At 47.4% G+C, this 27039-nt stretch overlaps 5 protein-coding genes across 6 annotated transcripts; 4 read left to right on the top strand and 1 right to left on the bottom strand.

Moving 5' to 3' along the window:
• Positions 1–35: 35 nt before the first annotated feature.
• On the top strand, positions 36–1062 carry LOC118508485 (ribosomal RNA processing protein 36 homolog). Its single transcript, XM_036048303.1, has 2 exons — positions 36–231; positions 297–1062. The coding sequence occupies exons 1-2, from the start codon at positions 133–135 to the stop codon at positions 1011–1013; spliced, it is 816 nt and encodes a 271-aa protein (XP_035904196.1). The 5' UTR covers positions 36–132; the 3' UTR covers positions 1014–1062.
• Positions 997–1848, bottom strand: LOC118508486 (39S ribosomal protein L11, mitochondrial). The gene is made up of 2 exons (XM_036048305.1): positions 1704–1848; positions 997–1639 (listed from the first exon to the last, which is right to left on the bottom strand). Exon 2 carries the CDS (start codon positions 1636–1638, stop codon positions 1048–1050), a length of 591 nt encoding a protein of 196 aa, XP_035904198.1. The 5' UTR covers position 1639; positions 1704–1848; the 3' UTR covers positions 997–1047.
• A 1713-nt stretch (positions 1849–3561) lies between these two features.
• On the top strand, positions 3562–17636 carry LOC118508484 (sodium-independent sulfate anion transporter). Of its 2 annotated transcripts, none has more exons than XM_036048302.1 (9): positions 3562–3891; positions 14497–14661; positions 14732–14867; positions 15005–15113; positions 15200–15613; positions 15680–16034; positions 16113–16415; positions 16500–16645; positions 16715–17636. In XM_036048302.1, exons 2-9 carry the CDS (start codon positions 14523–14525, stop codon positions 17069–17071), a joined length of 1959 nt encoding a protein of 652 aa, XP_035904195.1. In that variant the 5' UTR covers positions 3562–3891; positions 14497–14522; the 3' UTR covers positions 17072–17636. The 2 variants fall into 2 exon arrangements, with proteins under 2 accessions (XP_035904195.1, XP_035904194.1); XM_036048301.1 differs by lacking the exon at positions 3562–3891 and adding an exon at positions 13593–13774 and having other exon boundaries at positions 16715–17634.
• Positions 17637–19260: 1624 nt separating this feature from the next.
• LOC118508481 (60S ribosome subunit biogenesis protein NIP7 homolog) lies at positions 19261–20060 on the top strand. Its single transcript, XM_036048297.1, has 2 exons — positions 19261–19456; positions 19537–20060. Exons 1-2 carry the CDS (start codon positions 19401–19403, stop codon positions 20021–20023), a joined length of 543 nt encoding a protein of 180 aa, XP_035904190.1. The 5' UTR covers positions 19261–19400; the 3' UTR covers positions 20024–20060.
• A 111-nt stretch (positions 20061–20171) lies between these two features.
• LOC118508480 (peroxisomal carnitine O-octanoyltransferase) lies at positions 20172–24679 on the top strand. The gene is made up of 3 exons (XM_036048296.1): positions 20172–20796; positions 22822–23748; positions 23819–24679. The coding sequence occupies exons 1-3, from the start codon at positions 20545–20547 to the stop codon at positions 24497–24499; spliced, it is 1860 nt and encodes a 619-aa protein (XP_035904189.1). The 5' UTR covers positions 20172–20544; the 3' UTR covers positions 24500–24679.
• The last annotated feature ends 2360 nt before the right edge of the window (positions 24680–27039 follow it).

Raw genomic sequence — 27039 nt, 5'->3', positions numbered from 1 at the left:
TTCCTAATGTTGTGGTTTCACACAACTGTCAAATAAACGTCAAGTATTGTTTTGAACACGTTTTTCAGGCCCGCGGAAAACACAAAACAGCGCTATTTGTGGAGTGAAAAAAAGAAATTAAACCAAACACAAATGGATTCTTCTGAAAATGATTCCGAAAGTGAATATTCCGAGGCAAACGAAGGCACCGAATCATCATCAGAAGCAGAAAATAGCAGCGAGGATGATGTGGTAACGACAGGTTAAAAGTGACTCAAGTATGCTCGGTTTGCTACATGCGCTCATTTCTCTTCCAGCCAAAACTTGCCGATGATGAGTACAAAGAAATGCCGTTTGAAGATTTGCTTAACCTGCAAAAGAAGCTTGGTACGCGCGTCTACAACGAAGCCATATTTGGCAGGACCAAAGAAAGAAAACAAAATACCACGGTGAAGCCGAAACCGGCGAAAAAGTCTAAACAAACCTCAGAAGACGAAGACGATGGTGGCTCGGACGACGACAGTGGTCCTGAGGAGGTAACGTCGAAAAGAAAAGTTCCGGCGCTGGGTATGGGGAAGAAAGGCAAGAATGCTTCCATTTCACAGCCCCGGGATCCACGGTTCGATCCCCGGCAAGGATACTTCAGTGGTCGCCAGTTCCGGAACAATTATGGTTTCATAGACGATTTGCGAAACAAAGAGCTAAAAAAATTGAAAAATAAGCTGGAGCTAGCGACCGACCCTGAAGAGACGGAAAGGCTGAAGTTTGTGATTCAGCGAACGGAGAACCAGATACGCGAGTTCTCGAAACAAAAGACTCTGGACAGGGAAAGGATGCGCGAAAAACAGCAGGTGCGCGAATCTGTACAAGCAGGAAAGCGACCATTTTTCGAACGCAAGAGCACCAAGCAGGCGCGCGCCTTGGTGGAACGGTACGACAAGCTTAAGGATGATGGAAGCTTGGCGAAACATATCGACAAAAGGAGAAAGAAAATTTCTGCCAAGGATAGGAAAAAGCTCGACTTCTCTACGTAGTGCCGTTTATTCTGCTGTCTAATAAAGTGTACAACTATCCAACACGTAACATTCGCGCTTCTCGCTTTTCTTGCAACTCCTTGCGCTGGTCCTCTACCACTTGCCTTCGATGCTCGAGAAACTCTTTATACTCCACCGGGTCCAGCTCGTTAACGATTTCGATTCCACACGTACGAGCTATCCCGACCAGCGCCTTGCACATGTGCTCCAGCGTGAGGAGCGCGTTTGGCGGATCTTGCAGTTTGATCTTGGCGATTTCATACAAATGCTTGCGAGTGATCTTTCCAGCAATCTCTTTCCCCGGGCTCATGGCACCGCGTTGTATGCCGGCGGCTTGCTTCAACAGGAACGTAGCAGGGGGCGAGTGTATCGTCAACTCGTACGCTCGGTCGGACGTGACCGCAACACGGCACGGTAGCGGGATACCCTCTTTAAAATCTTTTGTCCGCTCGTTAAAGTCCTTGCAGAAGGCTGCAATGTTAATACCGCGCTGGCCTAGCATCGGGCCAAGAGGCGGCCCGGCGACTGCCATTCCGGCAGGGATGTTTGTTCGCAGCTTGGTCGTGTGATTGATTTTGTCGAAGGTTTTCTTCATAGTTTTTAGTCGTCCGGCGGCTTTCGACATGCTGCAAAGATTTGAAACTCACAATGGTCATAAGAATAGATAGGCTATGTGAGAAATTCACTTACTTTTCTGTTTTTCTGTGCTATTATAGTGTAACTTCGGTATGTATGCAACTGTCAGAATTGTGTAACAACAACAAGCGCACAGAAAGAAGGCCGGTACATGGCCGGTTTTGTTGTGAGTCAATTGACATTTATTTGACAGTTCCGAGCAACACAAAACCGTTTGTTGTTCTCCACGATAAATTTCAAAACGCGTGGGTCGTTGAGATACGATCCGTTTCAATATGTTCAACAGCATGTTCGTGTGGAAAAGTTTCTAAAAAAATAGGTAAACAATGTAGAAGAGGGGTTTGAATACTTTTAACATCTTTAAAACGATCGATCTTCGTTCAATGATGAGCTATTAATTTTAATAGACAATTACAAATGTAATCATATTACATTTTAAACATTTAATCAACACAACCAGGCTACCAGGGTGCTAAAATTAGCTCATACAATACAAAAGTTTTAAAAAAAACAACAACAATACTTTTCAAATGGTCGATAGCCTTCCGCCATCTGTTGGTCGGGATCAGCAATATAGCATGGTGTAGAACATTTGCAAAGGTTGATCTGATTGCGCGTGAGTTTCGATAAACAGCAACATCCGCATAAACTCGCATTCGAAAATCTAGTGGCTAAAGTATGCTAATCCCAACCCTATTACACGATTATTTCAATTGGCTACGATCAAAATCACTTCCGATATCAATTCAATATCCGGAATTGAGCATCAACATTCTCTACCGCATTTCTCATCCGTTACGTCCAGCTCCATGTGCCACCTGTACAAAGCGGGTTATGATGAAACACCTTTCCATTCTAGCACGAGCACTAATTAAAAACTACCGAGTGTAAACGTGAAAGATGACTCGAACGATCGATCGAAATTCTTTAGCTGATATTGCGAAGAAAAAGAAAACGAAAATGATCACTGCGGGTATTGTGATGCCAGCTGGGTGCGTAGCCAAGACCATAGTAGAGCAGCACGTGTGGGCGGCGAGTTGATTTCATTTGATCGCCAACAACCACGTACAGGCTGGCCTGCTGCCGTTCACCTGCCCTGCATGTCATCCAGCACGTGGCGCCAACGAAACGCCTGTGCATCGCATAACTCAACGATAGGTGCCTACATGCTTAAACCCAATGCTCACGCACCGGATGGTACCGCGGCCAACTTCCGGTACCGATAGAAATTGCAACCGAATTTGATCAGGTTCGGGTTTTGGTTTTCAACGAAAATTATGTCGCACGCGCCACCTCGTACGATCGCTTTGAATTCTGAGAATATTTGCTCGTAAAATCGCAAAATGCTGACCTGCGGTAGAGAATGCAACTCCCAAGCTGGCAGATTCTACAACTACATTAGAGAGAAGAAAAACAGCATAGTAAGGCAGAATGCTGGTGATACAGCAAAACTCAATCTTTTTTTTTCTAACAAAATAAAGTTACGCTTGCGAGGCATCCGGAAGGAATTGAATTTTACGAACAAACGAGCTGTCGGTTGAGATTTGTCGATCGGTTTGTACCCTTTTTTTTGTGTTTGAGATAACGAACGCATCGCGGATGAGAAGGCACGCATTTGAAGTGCATTTCATAATCGGTGATAAAATGAAAATCAATGAAAATTTAACCCACTAACCATCATGTAATCTGGTGGGCCGCCAAAAGGGCAGCTTTTGTATCGAATGGACCGGTGGTCAGGAGCGCCTACCGATGTTGGATCGCATTAGCTTTCGGGCGATCGTAAGCGATCGTCTCGCGAGCACTGGCAAAGCAGGCGGGCATGCAGCGGCGGTTGCAAAGGTTGGAAAATTCATCGGGCGAAAACCGCAGCACACCTGGACAACGATCGAGCGCGCGCCAGCTGAGCGAGTTCAGTTGTTTAAAAGATCGCGATAGAGCCGCACGCAACGCGCTTTCACACCCGGCCGAGTAGCTTGGCTGTACCAGAAGTGTTTTACCGTACGGCATAGAGTGGTGGTTAGTTTTACACGTTGATTTCCTCGCCTTTACTGCGGCGAACCAGTGGCTCAAAATCTGTGGTGGCGTACAGGCCGGGTGAAGAAAGGCAAGCCTGCCCTGTATGATCCGGGTGTAACGTGGCTGTGGGCGACTTTTGGGCGAACGCTACATTGTGCTGCGGATCCGCTGCAGATCCTTGATTAACGTCGTTCCTGGCTACCTGTGCCTCACCCGTCTCAGTGAAGTGAGTGTAGAGTCTTATATGCCTAAGTATATGTGTGTCTGATGATCCTGAATGCTAGAATCGGTTGCCGTCCAATCACATTGCATATTGTTGCCATTCGGTCCAGCGGCTTCCGAGTGGCGACGTAATTCTTCAGTTGAAAGTGTAAAGTTAGTGCAGCAGCGAGCGGTGTTAGAGTGTCGGAAAGTGAAAAGGTGCGTTCCGCGTGTGAGCACGCACGCCTATCCGGGACGACGGTGATACACATTGTTGGAAGGAACCTCAGCTTTCCTGAGTGGGTGCTTGTAGGCCACGGTGTACACGTTTGTTCGTTTGTTTTTATTTGATTTGTTTTGGTTTTTTTTTTGCTGTAAAAGGTCTGCTGTATCAGCTGTTTCATTCGCTTTTTTTTGCTGCTGCTGTTGCTGCTGGTTGCTTCACGCGAGCACTGCTTGTTCCGTCCGATGCGACAGAATGGAATTTGGATAGTTGTAGCGAATTGTAAGACTAGCGTGTTGGAGCGTATGTTTGTTATCGGTAGCTTTGAACGAAAGGCGCCTGGTGTACTTGGGTGTCTATTTCGCGGGAAACTCTTAAGGCCATATCATCGAAATCCGAATATTCCTCAAACCAAATGGGTTCGAGTTGCGGCAGTCGGGTTTTCGGTTTTGCAAAATAGCAAATTTTGCAACACCGTGGGTTTTGATTGACGTTCGAATCACACCGAAGATCACACTCGTAAAGGAGCGTCCGATTGCTCAACGCATAAGGCGCGCCAACAGCCAACGCATCTGTGTCATCGTGGAATGAGGTTGTAATCGGTCTGGTGCACCTTGAAATGCAAAGTTTATTGCCCAAAACTCGCTCTGGGGGTTCGGTTCGGGATGTATCCCATTATGTCGCGACACGTGCTGTACATTAATCGTCGAAAGAAGATCAGCCAGCCGTTGCTAATGATTAACGTACCGATTATTTCAAATAAACTGCCAAGAAACATGACGATTCAAAGGGAAACTACTATGTGCGCAAATGAAGCAGTCAATCTATAAATTTCTGAAGCAAACAATTCCCGCCAATAAGTGCAATAAGTGCACGAAACGGCCGAATATCAGCGATGCGATATTGCGTTGAATCATGACCATGAACTTGCAGTGGGAAGCAGTGTTTCATGGCTGCCGGCAAGGGTGAGAATGTATGAAACAAGCGCAAACAAGCGAAAAAAAATTGTCTGAAGCAATGAAACAAATAGCTGATCTTCTAAAGCGCCACAGGTTTTGTGTGTTCATGGCAGGGGATTGTGGTGCAGTTTGTTGTTTGCCCATTCGAATTGCATCATTAAGCGGCGTTTCCCGTTAGAGAATGTAGTAATATCTTAATCCAGTCATCATCATGGACGACCTTCGGGTGCCGAGCTTCCTGTTCGAGTTTCGTGGATTGCTTCTTGTTTTCTTACTTTCTGGTAGCCATGTCTGTTTGAGCTAGAGCAATTAAACCACCAAACGAGGTAGTAGTTTGAAGTGCAAATTACAGGTATCGATTCTACCGTCTCGAATTTATTGTACGTGAAGATTGAGTTTGTTTGGGGTAAAGAAGAAAACAATATCCACCAGTATGCGCCGCCATAAAAAGGTGTTAATTAGAATTTCAATTAAGCTTTGATTCAAAAATCCGACCCACACACACACATGGCTCATGGCGTTTGCATTTCAACGTGCCGACGACGACACCATAGCAATGTATTACCATTTTTGCAGGGATTCCCCTACGAGGCTGGGCAATCCGGCAGTTGGGATTCAAAACCATCCAGTTACAGTAAACTGGAATGGATTTGTTTGATTGGCAAGGGAAAATGTAGACACCCGTGCCAGACACGGTGGCGTATGAAATGATGGGTTACATTACACGGTTAGCTATGGGTTTTTATTTAATGATACCGCCCATACCACGCCACAATCGCCCGATCGTAGCCCTGACGTTGCATTAGCCGCCACCCACTGGCAAGCCGGTATTTGGAATTTCTTTACTTCCTGAGAAGATGATTGTGAGATTGCATGTGAGTTGAAGTGATCAATCGGTTTGTTTTCTGTGGCCCTGAAGTTGTTTTGTCGAAGGTTTAGGTGTGGAAGGTTAAGCGGGGCAGCAAAAACGTTACAGATCACCTTCGATTTATTGCGCCACTGAGCAGCCCTGCATCTGGCACGGACGGATCTTGCCTTCTTGCTTAGTGCTCGTAACAATAGAATTGAATAATTGTTTCATACAGTGCGCGAGAAACCCTTCACACTACAACAAATATGATAATTTGCTGTTTCAAACTCAATCAACATGTCAGCCATCTTTGCACAGCTTTCGAATGTGCGAGTCGGTTCGGTGGGATCACGCACCGCAGCGCCATTTCTCCCTTCGATCTTCCAACGTGACCTCGTCGAAGATGTTTCGGTGGTAGGCTGGGGCTGCTGGTGGTACCTGGTGGGCCACCTATCATCAAACCTGGCGCGGGCCTATTACACGTCTCGACCTTCGACGCCTTGACGCGCCATAATTACTTTCTAAAAACTTTTCTACTCCTAGGGGGGGCCGGGCCCGATGGTCAATGGTTTGCTGCAGGCAGGGCGTACCGGCCGTGTCGATTCGTTCCATTTGTCTGTGCGTGAACAAACGCAGCCCGTTCTCAAGTGATGGTCAGCGTTGCGACATTATTATATTTTAATGACACCGTGCCACTGGGGCGGCGGCCAATGTGCCTAGGGTTAAGCTTTACAGCACTCTAATGTGACCGTCACCGGCGTGCATTGAATCGGCGTGGTAGTGTTAAACGACCGTAGAAAAAACCCAAATCCGTCCGGTGCCAGACTGTGCCAGAAAATCGGAAAGTTTGCAAACCGTTCGATCCGCGTGTTCGATTTCGGCCGGGTCACAAAGGATTCCCGTTCGTCACGTGCTGCTGCTCCTAAGCTCCTACGGTTGCCGGCACTTGGCGGACACCACGGTTCGTTGACCATTGGCCGTGCGGACCATCGTTCGGTAACGTGGTGGCCGGATGAACATGATTTTGATGGACCAACCGTTTATGGCTTCTAAAACTTACCTCCACAAAACACACACACACACACTGACACACGGATTACGCGGCTGTGGGCGGTGGGCGACTCGCTGCCACAACAACGCGTACCAGTGTTCACTGCCGATCGTTGTTGCATTTGAAAGGCGTTTTATCTTGGTGTTTTTTTCAGCGTGTGTGTGTGTGTCTATGTTTTTGTAACTGTTTATGGATGTAGTTTTGGAAACGACAAGCCGGTGTTTACCGGTTTCTACCGGTTTTGCGCGGTAGGAATGTAAACAAAGCATAACAACAACGATCAGCGCGTCTATCAGATGGTAATTTGGCACGGGAAACGCTGCCAGTGGCGCGATCACGTGCTAGAGGCCCATAAAAAATAACCGTTTTTTTCGGGTGCGGGATTTGAATTTAAACCGGGGATGGTTTTGTTGTTGATAAAGCACTCTCGCCCTACTGAACGTTGGCTTGGAGCGGATCGCGGGCAAACTTTTTGAAAGGTGCACTCACCGCAGGCACAATCATTCGAACGTTAGTAAGGAAGTGGGTAGCCACAGTATTCTTATTACCCGGGCGCGTTTGTGGTTTTGTTTTTGTGGGTGTAATTATCCGTAAAATTGGGGAATCCATGTGCTAATGATGGTGGGCACGTTCTAAGGCGCATGTGTTTGATGAAGCGAAAAGTTAAAAAAAAACCCACCACTCTGGTTTCGTCCAAACCAATCATACCGGTGCGGTCGGTGGGAAATTCCCTTCAAACTGGTTTGCTTTGGATGCAGGCCGGCCGGCCACCAGATCAGCTGGAAGCCACACGTAATCTTTCCCCGATCGTTTAAGGGAAATTTCATCGATAGTCAACCGTCGCTAACCTTGAACGTAGTACCTTGGCAATCGTAAAACAGTGTGATAATGGTGCTGAATAATGTAAGAAAGCAATCATTCATCTGAAGCAAGCAGGTTGTTACTCTGGTTTCTGGTATGAACTTTTCCACCTATAGTTTGTCAATTGAGCTGACCAAATCGAGGTGAACCGCACCATAACAGACGAGTGAGACGAGATGAGTGACGCTCTGCCTAATTTTTCCAACAATATCCAAAGACTTGCTGATGAATCATGAAGATGGAATGCGTGCAATTACAGTTGCATTGTCGCGCACGTTTGCTTCACCGCCCGATCAAACGTCATGGTGACAGAAACGTTGAACCCCATTCACTGGATTCAGGAATGGACGGCTCGTGCGGGAAAATACAGGCAGCAATAAATACTACAAACGAAAAAAAAAACTCATTGCAATGAGCAATCGGTCCCCATTGTATAGCCATCTAAATGGCTTTGTGGTTGTTTTCCTACAGTTGGAGAATGTTAAACAGAGTGTAAATAATCGACCGCTTTAAACGAATCACCGGGCCACCTGAGCTTGCTTGGAAGTTGTTGCCTGCTGAGCGTTTACTTGCTTCAGTGCGACAATTTTACAATCTTTGCCTAATCAAATCTTGCAGCCCGTTTTGTAACAAAGTATAGTGAACTCAAACGATGCCAGGCGAGACGCGAGATTCGTGAGATGAATTTGAAACTTCAAATTGACACAATCATTAGTATTGATGGATGCTGGAAGCTTGCGTCTGACCAGCGAACCAGCGTCCATTATCTGGTATCTGGCAATTAATTACCGTTACCGTATGGTAAGCAGAAGGGGGGGGGGGGTGTCGATTGGTGGAGTACGACAGCAAAACAGCCGGAAAAAAACTGGCTTCCGGACGGAAGGAACTGAGGACCGGCGACTTAATGAGAGCTGTTTGTGTCACAGCTAAACACGTGCACACCCTCGTCGCCCACTAATCTTAATCGGCAGCATGGGTACGATCGTTTGTGCCATGTGCACGACCGCTAGTTTGGGATCGCGCCTATGTTTTCTTTCGATTTTATTTATAGCTTGTTGCTTTGAATGATAAATCAGTGGAGTAAAATGTATTTTAAGTCTGTAACATCCGATGCAATCAATTATGCTCTCTTTAACCTGTTTGATGTTCACACCGGCGTAATTTCGCGATCTCGTTCATATCGGGAGTTTGGAGAAATTTAACACCGGCTGGAACTAGTCGAAACCCAGCACGTCACGCGTTCGTTGTGCACAAAACAAAAACCTGTTCTCTTAAGCTCTCCACGGTTCAGGTTCAGAGCTTACCGGAAAGGGGATTTTCTACTTCACCATTGCCTGATGCCAAACGATCAGATGGTTGAAGTCTAGTCGTTGTTAAGGACCAATACGTACCATGTCTGTAACCCGCAGGAACTCTACCACCGGTACCCGCACACGTGCAGATCGGCATCGGTTACATGATCAGCGTGGAAGTTGGTGTAATACGGTTGCACACGTATAAAGTACGTCCCCGATTTAGACAGCCGTCATTTACTTACAATCTGCATCATACGCAATCCGTTTGCGTTAGTGCGCCGCATTACCCGATTGGTTAGAGTGGTCATCGGTGCAAGCGTACCTTCAACCTTACAGATGCGTATCAATATATCGCGCCGCATAAACAATTATCCCTTCCATCAGTTTGGCACCAATCGGTTGGTACGCGCACGGTTGCATCATGCCATCGTGAACCACCTTCTTAGAGCCACACATCTTACATTGAACGCCTGCCGATCGGGCTCCCGTTTGGCCCGGCGGCCCACTGCACATTAGGCCTCATCAGAATCCTTGCATGGTGCGGCATGGCGCACAGCACTGCCAAACGAAGGCATCGAACTGCAGTTCGATTTGATGTGCGTTCTGTTCGCCCATTAAGCATAATTATATTCACCAACTAAACGTGGTGGTTGTGAGTTCCCGCACCATAAGGAACATCACCTTACTGTCTCGCCTCAGCAGAGGCTAGCGGGTAAGAAATAGGCATCGCCCCCCCCCCCCCCCCCCTCCGTAAGTGTTATTGCTGCAGACAGACGTTACAAAGGTCAGCTTCAGGTCGGTTGAAAACTGCTCACCGGGCGTAAAGCAGCCCACCGCAACAATGTCCAGTAAATGGTGCACAAACAAAAACATAAACAAACAACCGCACACACAACAACGCCAGTAAGCGCATCCCATGCACACGCCGCGCGCAGATCACGGTAACGGGGGGATGCATTGCGTGGCAGCCACACTTTTTTTTTGCCATTCTTGGCTGTGCGTAAATCTACCCCGTACGCGGCTAACCTTCGCGTGTACAATGGCTTCGGCGCTACGTACGCATAGCGGCTACCACATTCCACCGCCATCATCGATCGAGCGCGCCTTGTTTCCTTTCGCGCTACAACGGAACTGACAAAATCGATCATTTCCATAGACTCCGAGCCCGTGAATCCTTTTTAATCGCCGATGCAAATGGTTGCGCGAGGGAGAGGGAGGGAGTGAGTGCCATCAGTAACGAAAAACGAACGATGTGCTGTCGCCGCCGTTATTGGGCTTCCGGTTGATACGGTTGGGTGATTATAGCAGATGGTAGCATACCAGCGCCCGGAAGAACCTTGGCTGGAGAGTGTCCGGACGCATCGAGCAAGTAGAATGGGTAAACAACTTTTAACAGGATCCGTTTTCTTCGCTAAGGGGTAGGAACTTTTCAACGAAATATCATGCAAATATCCGAGTGTGGTCAAACGAGAGTGGCTGGATTATAAAGTGAAAACCGTTACTGGAGTCTTTCGCATCACTCCAACGGATGCGGCTACTTCCTGCTCGACAGGTTCAAGTTCGATAATTTTGGACGGGTTTGGCCTCTTTTGGAAATAAATACTCGGTATGGGGGGCACGGTTCGGTTCAGCCTTGTGCTGGGATTGTTGTTGAATCGTAGAATTATACCAAACAGCTCGAAATATGCAATTTCAATCGCTAGAATATTTATTATCCAATAAAGTTCGAATGGATTTCCTTCGCGATGTGCTAAAACTATCGTTGCCATACGATCGTATTGTTCAGTAGGGTTCTCCTACTCCGAAAGCATGCAGGGCATTGTTAGCACGTGTGTGACTTATTACTAATGCCGTAGGAACAGACGTACAATCATCCTTTCGTTTCGTGTACCTTTCCTAGGCCCTGTGGGAACTGACGAGTTTACCTTGCCCTAGAACTGGTCATGCAGTCAAGATAAAACGGCAAAAGGGTCCGTGAGCTTAGTGTGCTCAGCAAGCAGCCATAAATAATCAATTTTATCCGGAACGGCTGGGGACACCAACTCCCACCAGTCTGCAGGGAACCGCTGATCGTGCCCCGGATTGATGGAAGCGTTAGAACTCCTAGGTGTGGTCATTCCCGGACATTCCTAACCCTTGACAGATTTTCGCACCATCAGCCGCGCAGGACGTCCATGCTCGTTCTGCACTGACTGACTGTGGCTTCATGTTGGTGCTGTGACCGAAAGAGAAACCGTTCCCACCGTGTATCACCGTGCTTGTGCGGGACAGAATCTGGTACGGGCAGGTTGCGCGCCGAGCGATATGCAAATCATTCTTTCGCCACCCGCCCTGCACGTCCAGACGTTTGCCTATTATTGCCCGTAAAGTGCAAACACGATCGGCACTCCATTACTGAGGCGGCGTACTATTGATTTACGGGCGGCCAGATCGTGGGCGGGAGTTTCCACGGCTTGCGACAGCTCGTCAACATTGGCCCTTCGATCCACCGCCACCGCCATTCCTTTAGCAAGGGTTTAGCAAGGGTCCGGTCACGATCATGATCGACTGATGGAAGCGTGTCCGGTTGAATCGATTTGCATAAAATGTGTATCAAATGGCTGGCTGGTTTTGCAAATGTGCACGCGACAGCAAATGTGCCCGCTAACGGTTGGTACGGAAGGGGGTTCGTGCATCTCCGCGACAATTTGTATCCGCTAGAGTACAACCCCAAAAAAGGGATTCCCTTGTTGCCATTGATCTTTCCGTATCCGTTTTACTGCTTTCCGGCGGTTCGGATAGTGAATGAGCGGTACTCTATACGAGCGAGCAGGAAGCAGTGTGCGGTCGTGCGTACGGGCGGTGATTCAGCCGAAAACCGGTTCCTGTTTTGGCGAAGGGTCATCGAGCAGTCGGCTGCATGAAGAGTGTCCGTACGGTATCGCGTGACATCGTAACGTGCCCGCCTGGGACGGGTAGCAACTGGAACGAACTGGATGTTTCCACCGCTTTTCGGATGAACCCACCATCTCAAGTTCAAAACGGCGCGGCAAGAAAGTGTGCGCCAAACGTCATCGCTATCGTGCAAAATACAATGAAGCTAGAGCCATAAGGATGGACGCACGCATGTCTCGAGGGTGGACTTTGATGGGTTGGGACAGGATGGACTTTGATAGGTGCACTGGGAGGATGCTGGGAATGGAAGTGACTCAAGGTCGATTTTACAAACATCCTTCATGTTGGTGAAGTGCAACCAGTACAAGCTTAAGCGGGAAGAGAGTTTATTGAGCGAAGGCTCAACGATTGTAAATACTACGCCATCGAAGGACATACGCATTTAAAAAAATACGCAGACTTGACGTCACAGCAATGGAGCCGCCTGGTGCGAGATAGATTTTTTGTTTTTTTCGTAAAGGTCTCCCGATCAGCTTGTCTATGGTTTGGGAACGTATTTGGTGCTAATTGAACCAGTTTGTCAAAAACAAGCAACTGTTAATTCTGCGCGTTTCAGAACCGGTCTTCGTTAGCAGTTAGTGTTTGCGCGTAACGGTCGTGAGAAATTGGCCGTACGACCATAACAAGGTAACATAAATACGAGGCAACAATACAAAAAAGTAAACAGAACTTACGAATGATATCTTACCTTTGTTAACCTCGTTCTAAAGATACTTCTAGAACGATCGTACGGAGGTATTGTTGTAACTGCAGTGTAAGCAACGCGATCAAAGGGCGTTCGTCGATGGGAACAAAATCGCCATTAAACGATTGGATTAGCATTTTTAATCTTCCGCCACTGGCGAGAAGGCTTTCACGCTATCGTACATGATCAGTGGAAGATATGCTGCATGCTTGTCTGGGGCGATAGATAATAGAAGGTTAGCACTATCCGAACTATCTCACGTAACAATCGCACCAGATGGGAAGGCTAGTAGTTTTCCGCTACTGGTCGGTGAAGTGATTTGATTTTCTCAAACTATTAGATTAGTGAGGCAGTAGTGCAACAGCTGTCTGTGGTTGATGTTCCTTCAAATTAACTTCACGTAACAGTTTCGTTCAGCTAACGTTCTAAAAGTGCATTCTAATTCTTGAAAGTTGGATTTTTTCTCTCTTATTGGTTTGTTTTCATTTAAAGTTTTCAAACAAGAAACTTTCATCTTTAAACCATAGGAAGACGCACCCCGCCGTGTAAGCGCTCTTGTATTGGTGAAGGTACATATATTCCAGCATGATGTGATTCAGCGGGATTTTGTGGGGAACAAAAAAAATGGCCGACTGGGATTTAAGTTTCCTACCGTGCGATCTGACCGATCACAACCGTACCCGACGCCGTTGCGGATGGCAGAAACGCGGGAGCGACCGTAGATGAACCAAGCTTAAATTCTCTCCGATCGACCACGTGTGTGGGGACGGTGTGGCTTACTTACGTCAGCTGCACTCGGTGCCTCTGGTGGCCAGCTACTCGCTAGTGATTGACTTCAATCAATGTAATTTTGTACAATCGAACCTGCCAATTAGTTACGGTTTTTATCGTGAATTTTCATTCGAAACAAAGCGCCAGATTTTCCAATCGGTGTGGAGTTTGGTTCCGTTTGTGCGTCATTCTTACTCCGTTCAAACAAGCCAGGCGTGTATGTGCTTGATCGTTCAGGTGTGAAACCAGCGGTTTGTTAACGTGTTAGCATGCTTAACGGTAGGTTGTTAAGTGTCAATAACAATGGCCACTTATTAGTATTAGCCAAACACGAGTGGTGTCGTACCGTGATGTCGTTTGTGATCCCGATTATGCGTAACGGTGTGTTTCGATCGGAATTAGCTTATGATTTTATCATCTTCTGACCGAAGAGAGAGTATGTTGATATCTTCATCCTTAATATGCTTCAGAACCACAAACCCCTCCATCGAATCGTGACTAATGAAGATCGAACAAAAAAAAGAGAGGGCTTAACCGTTCCACTACTGATCGTTATTTACGCAGAGAAAAAACAAAATCGTGATCCACTTATCAGTGAATCCTTGTTACCTTGAGACGCAAGCAAAATGGTGGTCACTGACACAGTGTTTGGTGATCGCAATTGTAGGTGTGAACAGTTGAACGATGGCAACAACAAAATCGTTGCAGCACCCAAAACAAACAACCACCGCTGTTGTTGTCTTCGGCGGGCAGGGAAACGGGCCTCCGAAATCACACCAGATGGTTAGCAGAGCGGACCGTAACGGAAATTTGCCTAACGAATTCGTATCCTCCGCCAAACATGTGCTTGTGCGTATTTGTGATCGTGCGACTGTTGCAGGCGTTGCAATAAAACTCGCCCGCCGTATCGACCGACGTTTCATTCGTCGGTAGCTCGCGGCCCGCATACGACCGTCCTTGCCTATGCTGATTAGCTCGACCGATCTCGCTTTACGTTGCAGGTGACAACAACTGCCGGCTGGTGAGGATGAAGACCCAAATCCATACGATCAGCGGTCCGAACGATGGTTCGTACGACAACGCAGCCCTCAGCTGCTCAACGATCGACATATCGACGCACAATGGCGAACCGCACGGTGGTTTACGCGGTTCGAACGAGTTTATTCGTAAGTAGGCAACCCAACATCTGTACCGCATCCAGATATTGAATCCTATTTTCATTTCCATCCTGTACAGTGTCCGACAGTGGGAAGAAGGTTACGGGCGATGATCAGGCAGGGCAACTACATCTTTGGCTCCAGCGAAAGGCTAAAAGTGCCTTCTCCGAGAAGATGATCAAAAAACGTTTGCCCATTCTACGATGGCTACCGCAGTAAGTAGATATGGCAACAGAGCACGTGCAATACGGGGTTCCTCGTAAATCCCATCCCGAAATTGTCCGACCTGCTGCTGTAAACCTGATCGTAAACAGAAACTGGTTATTTATTTCAAATGACATCGTCTTCCCAGGTACAACTCCACGGATGCGATCGGGGATTTAGTGGCGGGAATAACCGTCGGCCTGACGGTAATACCGCAAGCGCTTGCCTACGCCGGTATTGCCGGGGTTCCCGCAGCGGTTAGTATGGTTTACCTGGTACCTTCGCCGGTACCGGTCGCGACCGTTGGACCGCGTTTTCACCTTACTTCGTATCCCTCTTCCAGTACGGACTTTACGGATCGTTCCTCGGTTGCATCGTGTACATAGTGTTCGGTAGCTGCAAGGATGTACCGATGGGACCGACCGCCATAGCTTCGCTGCTCACTTTCCAAACGGCCGGAGGAAACGTTGGAAAAGCCATACTGCTGTGCTTCCTTTCGGGCGTGGTGGAGCTGATGATGGGCATACTGGGGCTCGGATTTTTGGTCGATTTTGTGTCCGGACCGGTCTCGTCGGGCTTTACCTCAGCCGTTTCGTTGATTATCGTTACGTCGCAGGTGAAGGACGTGCTGGGCATCTCGGCCAAAGGCACGACGTTCATCGAGATTTGGCGAAACATTTTCAACGACATCCATAACGTGCAGGTCTGGGACACGTTCCTCGGACTCACCTGTATCGCTGTGCTGCTGATCATGAGAGTAAGTAGTTCTCAGTGCACTAGCTTGTGCTTTTGCTAATCAACGCTTTACCGTCATTCGTTGTAGATTATTGCCGGACTGAAAGTGGGACCGGCGGACGATGAGCTTAAATCGAAGAACCATCGGATCATAAACAAAGTGATGTGGTTGATCGGTACCTCCAGGAATGCGATCCTCGTAGTGGTGTGCGGCGCCATCGGTTACACTTTCCAATCGTCCGCCGCGGCACCGTTCAAACTGATCGGAGACATCCCGCCGGGTTTGCCCACGCTTATGGCTCCACCGTTTTCCCTTACGGCAAACGAAACCATGAGCGGCCAGGCAGAATCGTTTATGGATATGGTATCGAGCCTTGGTTCGGGACTGATCGTTGTTCCACTGATTGCGCTAATGGAGAACATTGCGATCTGCAAAGCGTTCTGTAAGTGCAGTGTGCAACACATTCCCTCGCAAACCAAACGGATAAGCTGTAATGAGTCTTTCCTTTACTCTTTCACAGCGAATGGAAAGCCTGTTGATGCCACACAGGAGCTGATCGCCATCGGGCTTGCTAACATAGCCAACTCGTTCGTGCAAGGATTCCCCGGTACGGGTTCGCTGAGCCGCAGTGCGGTCAACAATGCTTCCGGCGTGCGTACACCGATGGGCAACATCTATACGATGGGACTGGTGGTTCTGTCCCTGCTGTTCTTCACGCCATACTTTTCCTACATTCCGAAGGCATCCTTGGCGGCCGTCATTATAGCGGCAGTTGTGTTTATGGTGGAGGTAAAGGTAGTGAAACCCATGTGGAGGACCAAAAGTGAGTGTGATGTTTGGTGAACCTTATTGCCTTCCGGTAAGATGCGTTACGATGCATAATGGGAAACTGTTTTCTTGCTTACAGAAAGTGATCTGATTCCTGGCCTAGGAACGTTCATCGCCTGTTTGGCACTGCCGCTGGAAATGGGCATCCTGTTTGGGGTGGGATTGAACGTCGTGTTTATTCTGTACCATGCCGCTCGACCAAAGATTTCCGTTGAACGTTTAACGGTAAGTTTCAATCGGATCAGCTTTCATTTGCTAGCCATCTAATGCGCTATCGTGTTCTCCTTCCCTCAGAGTCCTGGCGGTGCCGAATATCTGATCATCACTCCCGATCGGTGTCTGATCTTCCCCTCGGTCGATTACGTTCGCAATCTGGTAACGAAACAATCGATTCGCCAGTCACTACCGGTAGTGATCGACTGTTCGCACGTGTACGGAGCCGACTTTACTGCCGCCACCGTAATCGACAGCATAACGCAAGACTTTGCCCGTCGTGATCAGCCATTGTTTTTCTACAACCTTAAACCGAGTGTTTGCGCAATTTTCGAAGGCTTGTCGCCGGCCGATTTTGTGGTGTACTATCGCGAAGAGCATCTGGACGATCTGCTAAAGCAGCGTGCCTATAAACCAAAGGAAGTGATTAGCGCCTAGTGCCGTGCGTCACGGCATGGGAAAGACAGCGCGATGCGAGTAACCCATTACTGTCAACTATTGCGAACAGTATTAAGCAAATTGAAACAATAAGTACGTGCCAGATTGCCGGACGATGCGCTGCGTTCCACCATTCCCAACTATTCCTACTGCACAGTTCGTGAGCTCGCTTCTGTTGGGATGTTATTATTATTTTGTCTTCGGCCAACGAAACCGAGTTTGAAAAATGTTGTCAAACCTTAACAAATGTTTCGAAAGCCACGTAAATGTATCAATTTTCTGCGAAGATTCAAACGAATGTGTAGGTATACCTACGACGTAGGTATTATTTAAGAGCACGCAAACGAACGTAACTGGAAGCGGCAATAACATTATTATTTAATTACTAGTATCACGAAAGAGTTCCAAGAATGGTTAGAGTTTAGCTGTAAGGGCACACATGTTTTAGTATGGCCTAATAACATTTAAACAACAAATTGGCGTCCAACGAAGAAATGTACTTTACCGATGATTTAAAGTACCTTGCCCGCCCCGCGAATCTGAAAGTAAATAAATTAATGGAAAAGAAAATTCTACGAATGTTTCTTAGCTCTTCATTGTCGCTGTTTAGCGCAGTATCGGTACCCACATAACCTCCTTACGACCACAAAGTCTGATATAAGTCGGTAGGTTTTAGCTTGTACTGACTATCCGACTTTGTGGTCTTAAAGGAAAATTGGTTCCGAGACGTGCTATTTTATCTCATGTCGGTAAAAAAAAATTATGGCAGAAAAATAAATTGTTGAAATATTTCTGAAATTACTGGAAATGTTTCACCTTTTAACTGATTTGTGAATGATTTCATCAGCTTTGAGATTTTTTTCAAAATTCGTTCAGTTGCTTGCCATTTTGATTCATCGAAGAATGCTTTGACAAATTTTGCTTCGTCAATTGACAATTGTAGGCGTGCATTGGTGCATATTGCGTGGTGTAGGTTTTGTTGTTGAAAAAGAATGGCATTTTGTATAGAAGCAAAAGGCAATTAGCAGCACTCGGAGAACAGTGCGATTCTGTCGGAGTGTCAACCTTTGACCACACTGTTCATGGGAAGTTTTAGTCTTTCTTCTATTTGTCCTCTAGGATTAGATGAAATTGTGATTCATGTGCTGATATTCTCATTAATTTTTAGATGTGGTTGAATCTGCTATCGACGATACATCTGCCATCGACGATACATCTGCCATCGACGTAGAAGACCATATCGCTTCTTCTTCTAGTTCTAGTCGGTGAAAATTACCATGAAATGTAGGTATTGTTTTTTATTCTTTCGACGGTGTCTTGCCCGCGCAACGAGTGTAAGAAGGAGAAAAAGCATAGCTTCGATGTGTTCGATTGTTGTGTCAAAAAACTTATCGAAAGTCAACGAATAAAAGTCAAAAAAAATTTGAACGAATAATTTAAATTGTTGATTTATTTCATTTAAAAAGTGGTTGCTTGAAACGTTTCAAAACTCCGCTGAAAATTTTCAGGACCGTGAATGAAACATTTCACATTTATGGATTGTTTGTTATAATTATGGCACGCTTTTTTTTCATCCACGAAGTCTGTTAATTACTGCTGTAAGTGTACATATAAGTCTACATATACGACTCCGTATATAGGTCGTAGTAAGGTCGGATATCGCTTTTTGGTTATGTGGGTATGGATATTATTGCGTTTCAATTGAGTTGTCCTGGTCTTCAATTTCTGGCAGTCTTGACTTAAATTTCTCCCAGTTGGATGGTATTTTTCTTATCCTGGGCTAGGCAAATATTTCATTGGAATGTTGATAATTTTAAAATCTATCCAAAAATGTGCTTGATTACAGTATTTGACTGTTAGAACATTTTTTTTGTTAAAATTTAAATAAATTTATCCAAACATTTTCTACCGTTCGTGACCCAAAATGTTGAATGAAATGTTTCAACTATGAAACATTTCGAGGTGAGCATGCTGATGAGATTTTTTTTTTTGGAAAAACATAATGATCAGAATCTAAAGCATTATTATTGAAAAATTCCTCTGTTGTTCACATGATGTATTGTAATATAAAATAAGCATTTTTTTAACAATAAAATAATAATTTTATTTTTCAGAAAAGTTTCACTTTCATTTCAAGGTTTGCAAACATCCTATATTGTCAGCTGTCAAACTACTGCAAATGACCCAACCTTTTTCCCACACATGTCGGACCAAAACAAAACGTAAACAACGTGCAACGTGCTTCCAACTGCGTGCTTTTCGGAACAACTTTTGCTTTCCAAGTGCGTTTTTGTTATCAAACTGAAGCCAACCCTACCCAAAAGAAACAATGAAGCGACTATCTGAACTGCAAACAAAAGTTTTGTTTGAAAAACTATCAAAATAGTAAGTATTCGCGGGTGTACCGGTTCGTTGGAGGTGCCACACATACGCCGGCAGTAATACGATTTTTTTTTATCTTTTAGCATTGGCACGAATGTAAAGCTGTTAATTGATCGTACCGATGGTACGTACTGCTTTCGCGAGCTAAAATCCCGCGTGTACTACATGTCGGAGAAAATTCTGAAACTGGCAGAAACGGTACCGAGGGAAAATTTGGTATCGTTAGGCACGTGCTTCGGCAAGTTTACCAAGGGCAACAAGTTTATACTGCACATTACGGCGCTCGCATACCTGGCCCCCTACGCGCAGTACAAAATCTGGCTAAAACCGGCGGCCGAGCAGCAGTTCCTGTACGGCAACAACGTATCGAAATCGGGCATGGGCCGGATCACCGAAAACACTCCCATCTACCAGGGCGTGATAGTGATGTCGATGAGTGACGTTCCGCTCGGGTTTGGTGTGGCGGCAAAATCCACCAACGACTGTAAAATGGCCGATCCTTTAGTAACGGTTTGCTTTCATCAAGCGGACATCGGTGAATACATTCGATCGGAGGAGAACCTAATCTAAGAAGCTACCAATAAAATCGAAAACACGAAACGCCGTTTCAGTTGATGTGCTCCTCATTGCTTGGGATGCTTTTGCAAGGCTTGCGGAACGTGGTGTAGCAGTCGGCCTACGTAGGCTGGCACTGTCAAAGTGACAGTTGTAATGTTTTGGTTTGAGCAAGCTGTGATTGCACAGCGTCGCATACGCTCGTCGCACTTGCTCTCCCGTTGGGTGTACAAAACACCAAACGAGTTCGCCTTGTTTCTTCGACCCAGCTGGACCGGGCTCCAAAGTTCAATCGCGATCGTTGGCGTGCGGTGCGGTACGAGTGGGGATACTATTGATTGATAAATGTGATACGCTGGAGTGTGGAGCAAAGTGTTCGGTTGCTTTAGTCAATAGCTCGGGGTCGTTGCTCTATGCATGTAAACATCCGTACCGTAACTGTAGTGTAGCACCGCGGTCAACCCATCACCACCACCAGCGCTGCCGCTTCTAACACTGAAACAGTTCAAGCGCCCATTAGGCGGATCACAACAAAGATGAATCGGGAGAGCATTTACTACCTTCCGGCGGATAGCACGGAAAGTACGTTTTGCTACGATGAAGACCGCCCCGCGTTGCCTTTGCCAAAGCTGGACCATACGCTCAAGCGCTATTTCGAATCGTTGAAACCGTTCGGGACGGCCGAAGAGCTGGAAAATACGAAAAAAATCATCGAGACCTTCCGCAAGGGCGTTGGTGCGAAGCTGCAGACGATTCTGGAAGAGAAGGCAGCGAAGGAAAAAAATTGGGTAAGTGTGCGAGCTTGTGTCCGTGCGTATGTGTATTATCATTCATTTTGGCGCTTCACCACACAGCCGTCCGTTTATTATCTTGCGCAGAAACGAAAGTCATATATTTTCGCGAATATTTAATCAGGCAAGATAAAGAGTGGGTCACGAGCCGTACAAATCGTCCGCGTTGTGCCGAGTGTAAAGTTCAGTCAGTATCGCTCCTGTCCCGCGGGGTATGCTGATGCACGTCCGGAAGTTTGAGCAAACGTTCGATCCAGTACGCGGCTGCGTAATTCTGTTGGCTTAGCAGCAGGTTGCGGATGCTGTGAAGTCTGGCCCGCAGCACCGGCGATGCACGGAATCGTTTGCCGTTCAGCATGTGCTTCAGGATTTCATGCCGCAGCTCGGTCGGAATGCTGTCCGGTATTCGGCCGGCAGATGCCGTTTCACTTTGACCGCTCAGCTCGCGCACACTCTCGTCGTCACGCAGCATGCGGACGAAGGCAGCCCTGAGCGCTTCCTGTGCTTGCAGTTGCACATCGTCCTCGAACTGAGTTAAAAATCGCACTATGTTATCTTGCGCTGGAAGGTAGATTTCAAACGCTTGCTGGCACTCGCTCGAGAGTGCGCCACCGCTCTGGTTTGTAAAGTCTGCTGAAGCGATACAGTCGAAAATGGTACTTTCGGAGCTGTCGAAAATGGGTTGCTGTTCCGCCGTCGCCGCCAGAGCACTGAGATACACAGCCAGCAGAATACAGCACCGAATGCTGTGTTTCCCCATTTCGAATGCCGATTTTCGGTACCGCTGCTGGACGAGTAACGAGACAATTTAGACGACACAATGGTGGTCTCCTTCGCCGACAAGCGAAGGCACTCGCCCCTCGTTGTTTGATAAGACATTTGATAACCATCAACACCTGTCCGGTGTGCTACGGCGGAGTGCTCAGCCAACGTTCTTTTTTTGCCATGTTGCTGTTTGCCATCGTGACACGGGAAAAACCAACATCCCTGCCAGAGGGGGCTGTGGTCGTTTGTAAACAAGCCTGCCTGCGCGTTGCCTTAATGTGGTTGGTTTTCCTGGCCTGGTGACTCACATCCGGAAATCGGTGCGCGCCAAGATAGATACATCGCGCGTGACAAGAGAATTTATCTAATGAAAATGTTTGCTCTTGAAAGATACTGGATGGGAAAGATTTTTCAGTATAAAAAGCTGCTACCAGCCGCTCGGTAGGGCACAGGTGAAGTACAGCGAACAGTGCAAATAACCATGAAACTAGCAAGCATCGTAGTCGCCCTAGCTGCGGTAGTCGTCGGCGTGTCGGCCCGTCCACGCCCGAACGCTGAGCTGCGGGAAAAGCTGCAGCAATACCTGGCCATGGTACCGGAGGATATTCGTGCCGAGCTGGAGACGGCGATCCGTAACCGCGAGAAACCGTCGGACGCATTCTTTGAAAAGGTCCGGGAGCAGCTGCTGGTACAGCTGCAGGAGAACCAGCGGTTCCGCGAGTTTGCCGAACAGAAGTACCAGCAGTTCCTCGGCATGCTTACGCCGGAGCTGCGCGAAGAGGTCGGTGCGCTGATGGAGAACTGGATCAGCACCGGTGCAGTGCCGCATGCGGACGAGGAGCTGCGCGTGAAGATGCAGCAACACTTCCAACAGCTGAAGCAATCCCACATCGAGCAGTTCCTGGCCCGGCTTTCGCCCGCTCTGCGCGAACAGGTGCAGGCCGCACTTGCCGGTCAGGCGCAGCAGGGACGTCCCCACTTCAACCACGAGCTGCGTGACGCCATCCGTCAACACTTCCAGAAGCTGAAGGAGCCACAGATGCTGTAAGAAAGAGGGTTTAACTGGCTCTAGACAAAAGGGTTTTTTTCACCGAGTAATGGCGCATGATTAATTGCTAAAATAAACCTCACATACGAAACGATGTATTAGCATTTGTCTGCATTTCTTTACGGTTGAAAGGAGATTCGCTTCAGGTTTATCGAACGGACATGGAATGGCCAATTCACGCACTCTCATCAATTCGTTTTCATTCACAGGTCGACAAATGGTGGGAAGACTACGCGTACTGCACCTTGCGCATGGCATTGATTCCCTACTGTGTGATGGTGCAACCGTTGCTGCTGGATGCCGTCGGGCTGGAGGCGATCCCGGAAAACTTTCTCAAAGGCCCCGCCACTTGTTTGCACCACAACATGGTGTTCTGGAAGCTGCTGCGTACGGAACGGTTGCGACCCATCGCCAGCGCCGATAAGAAAAACGTTTTTTCGGCCGATTTGTATCGGCGACTGTACAACACCGTCAGAACGCCCGGGCTTGAAATGGATAAAGTGGAAAGTTACTTCCGGACGGAAAGGGAAGGTCCCTGCCCATCGCACATCATTGTGCTGTACGGCGGGCGCATCTTTAAAATTCCCGGTCTCGATAGCGACGGAGAGCCGTTGCGGCCGCAAGATTTCCTGTTCACTTTGCAGCAGATCCAGGTGAGGGTGGAAGGTACCAGTGTCCGGCATGCGGGCGTACCGGCCCTAACGAATGACGATCGTACGTCGTGGGCTCGCAACCGCCAACACTTGGTAGAGCTTTCGTCACGCAATAAGAGCATGGTGGGCGAAATCGAGCAAGCGGTCGCGCTGATGATACTCGATACACACTGCCCGAAAAACTATTCGGATTTGGCACAGCTGGCCTTAACCGGCGATATACACTCCAAATGGACGGACAAGAGCTGCGGTACGATCGCGTTCAAGAACGGCCAGATGGGTTGTTACGGTGAGCATTGTTGCTACGATGGGTCGATCTCGATGTCGATCAGTCTGTACGTCATGATGAGCATCGCGGAGGAGGGTGTACCGGATTGGGACGTTCCGGCGAAGAGTTTAATCTTACCGGAGGAGTTGATTTTCGATCTGGATGACACGCTGCGCGGAGAAATCGCTCGAATGGCAACCGTTATCGATGAAATGGTAAGTGGCAGTTGCTCCTGTCAAAATCGTGAGGAAAATGCTCTAACCATGTTGGGTTTCGCTTTGCTAGCAAAACTGCGTTGTCGTTTCGATGGATCAGTTCCAGGACTATGGGAAAGCGTTCATGAAGCAGCACAGGATCCATCCGGATGCGTACGTGCAAACGGCACTGCTGCTCACCTACTACCGGCTGCATGGAACCTTTGCCCCGACCTACGAAACGGCCATGATGCGCCAGTACTACAAAGGGCGTACGGAGACCTGCCGCTCGTGCAGCATTGAGGCGGTCCGGTTCCTGGAGGCGATGGAGAGTTCGAGCGCGACTGACGTCGAAAAAGCGAAACTGTTCAAGCTGGCCGCCAGCAGACAGATGGAGCTTATGAACGAGGCAAGAAAGGGGAATGGCATCGATCGGCATCTGTTCGGGTTGTGGTGTGCCGCGTACGACAGCGGCATACCGATTCCGGAGCTGTACGACGATCCGCTGTACAGCAAGAGTGGCGGTGGTGGGAACTTCGTTCTGTCCACCAGCACGCTCGGCTACACGATCAACTGTGGCTACGTTGCACCGATGTGCATGGATGGTTACGGTTGCTTCTACACCATGCTGGAGGATTGCATTTGGGCAATCTTTTCGGCGTACCGCGACAGTACCGTCACCAGCGGCCACAAGTTTCAGCAAACATTCCACCAGGTGATGGTCGATTTAAAAAATCTTCTAGAGCGGTGCGAGCTACCGAACAAGCTTTAAGCCGTGCTGGAGACGAACTGGATGGGAAGGTGTGGGAGCAAATTGAAGAAACACACGGGCGGTGGGACAATTTATAAGGGTTTAAAAAGTGACCAAAGGTCAAAAGGGTATTGTGGTTTTATTACTGCTGTTTGTATTCATCACATTTAAAATGAAAAGCGCATCTTGTATTACAGTGTATAAGGTTTGCTTTTTCCTCAATGGAGACAATATCACAAAAAGTTTGCTGAATTTATGGTTTGTACAGCACGTCGAATCGTGCGTCATCGGCAAAAGCGTATCTTTTGACTCGTTTCATTTTAGGTATATCACAAGTAAATATATTGAATAGTATTGGGGAACGTACACTACCTTGTGGCAGACGAGCAAGGGGTTTGAAAGATTCTACAGGATGTTAGGTGGACTGAACCAGATCTATTTAGTAGAAATGATCTTATTAAAAGGATGAGTTTGGAGGGAAAGTTATAACGGATCATTTTATATAACAATCCCTTCGTGCCAAACTGTATCGAAGGCCTTTTCTAGACCTAATGTGACCAGATTTTTATGTGGCGTTGCTTTTTTATAGTGTTCGTGAGTCGATTCATTTGGTGGGTCGTGGTTCCGAGGTTATGTTGGAACCCAAATTGGAAGCTCGGCACGATGTTGTGGTCTTTAGAGTGTGCTGTAAGACGGCTGGCTATGATTTTCTCGAAAATTTTCCCCAAGCAGCTTAAAATACTGATTGGCCTGTGGTTACTTGGATTCTTCGGGTCTTTTTTGGGTTTAGCAATGGGTAAAATTTTTGCTATGTTCCAAGAGTCTGGGTAGTATTCTAGTTTTTTTTTATTCATAAGGAACGGCCTAGTAATACGGCCAGGCGGTTCCTTATGAATAAAAAAAAAAGGAACGGCCTGGCCGTATTGCTTAAAGCTAAATTACAAATATTAGTACAATTCACGATGGTTTGGAGACATTTCCTTCTCCAAACCGTGAAAGGGCACCTTATCCCGGGTGAGCTCGGTTGATCCGTTAATAATATATCCGTCATCCAGTAGTCGTGGTAGTGTTGGTTGCGAGGGTCGGTATCGTAAGTGATCATCTCATCCCGTTTGTTTTGGGAAATGCCATCGTCAGTTTTCTGCGTGTCGAGATCCAGCGTTCTTCCATCCCTCTGTGTTGTCAGCATTGATTGACCGTTGCAACACGCCATTGCAACGGTGTAGCTTTTGGTCCTGGATCATCCAGGATATTCCGCCGATGCCATACCAAGCCCCTCCATCATCGCACTCATTCATACATTCATTCATTCAATCAGTCATTCATCATCATACACACAAGCGAGATACAACACATATAACAGACAAACAGTAAGAGTGGAAGGAAAGAAGGTAAGGTACTAAACTACAATACCATTCGCTCGGCAGAACTCAAACATAGTCCTCAGGTAGGCATCATCCCCGCCCCCCAGCAGATCTCGAATTGGAACGTTGGGCGTTCAGCCGATGTCCCGAACTGCGTCCAATAAGGAGGGTCGTGCTGCCTCGTGCTCCAGACAAGACCATAGAATATGATCTATGTCATCTATGGTATCCTATGGTGGCTGCTACACATGTTTTGGAGTCGGCCCGTCCTATACGCTGGAGATGCGCACCGAATGCGAAATGGTTAGACCTAAGCCTAGACATCATTCGAATAAACGCACGATCTTCTGAGATGCCTTGGAACCAGGGCTTCAAACTAACTTGGGGAGTGATCAAATATAAAAAACTCCCAAGCTCATCTGTGTCCCACATACTCTGCCACCGAGCCATGCAGAGAGATTGTGGGGCACGCATGTGCTCGTGAGGTAGGATAAGCCTATCAAAAAGAGACCCTTCCGAAGCGCCCTTTTTGGCCAATTGATCTGCCTTTTCATTGCCTAGAATACCGCAATGAGCGGGCAACCAAACAGGAGATATTCGGAAAGATTTTTCAAACAAGGAGCTTAAGACCTTTAAAATTGCTTTCATAAAGTAGTCAGGGCTCTTAATTGCCTTCACACACTTTAGTGCTTCGACAGCGCTTAAGCTGTCGGAGAAGATGAAATATTCGTCTGGAGAACAAGCACTTATGATCAATAGGGCGTAAAAGATTGCGGCGAGCTCCGCTGTATAGATTGAGCATGGTCGGCGTAGTTGAAAAAATGCAGTAGTTTAGTTTTAAGCAACTGTTAAGTATGAAGGTTAGAAGGATGATAGCTTTTCTTGGTAAACGTTGGGTACCGGGTAACGGGTGAACTCGGTAGAGGATGGGGAGTTCCACTGGTAAAGTGGGAATCGGGAGCGACGTCAGGTTGTCGTCACGTGTTTTTCGGGACGGGAGGCAGCCTTTGTGGTAATGGCGCTTCGGGAATTTGATGACGCCGTCCTCTGCGTCGAACTCCCTTTGATGAAGCTTCGAATCTCCAAACCGTTTTTTTCCGGATTGCGTGCTGATGTCGTCACGGGCGACCATGTCGTCGGCAGAATGCCTGGGTTCGAGCACCACAAAAGCTTAGTTGAGCCATCGTGGTAGTAGAC

This window comes from Anopheles stephensi, chromosome 2 (assembly GCF_013141755.1).
Source record: "Anopheles stephensi strain Indian chromosome 2, UCI_ANSTEP_V1.0, whole genome shotgun sequence".
Lineage (NCBI taxonomy): Eukaryota > Metazoa > Arthropoda > Insecta > Diptera > Culicidae > Anopheles > Anopheles stephensi.
This window is presented reverse-complemented; position numbering and strand designations above follow the sequence as displayed.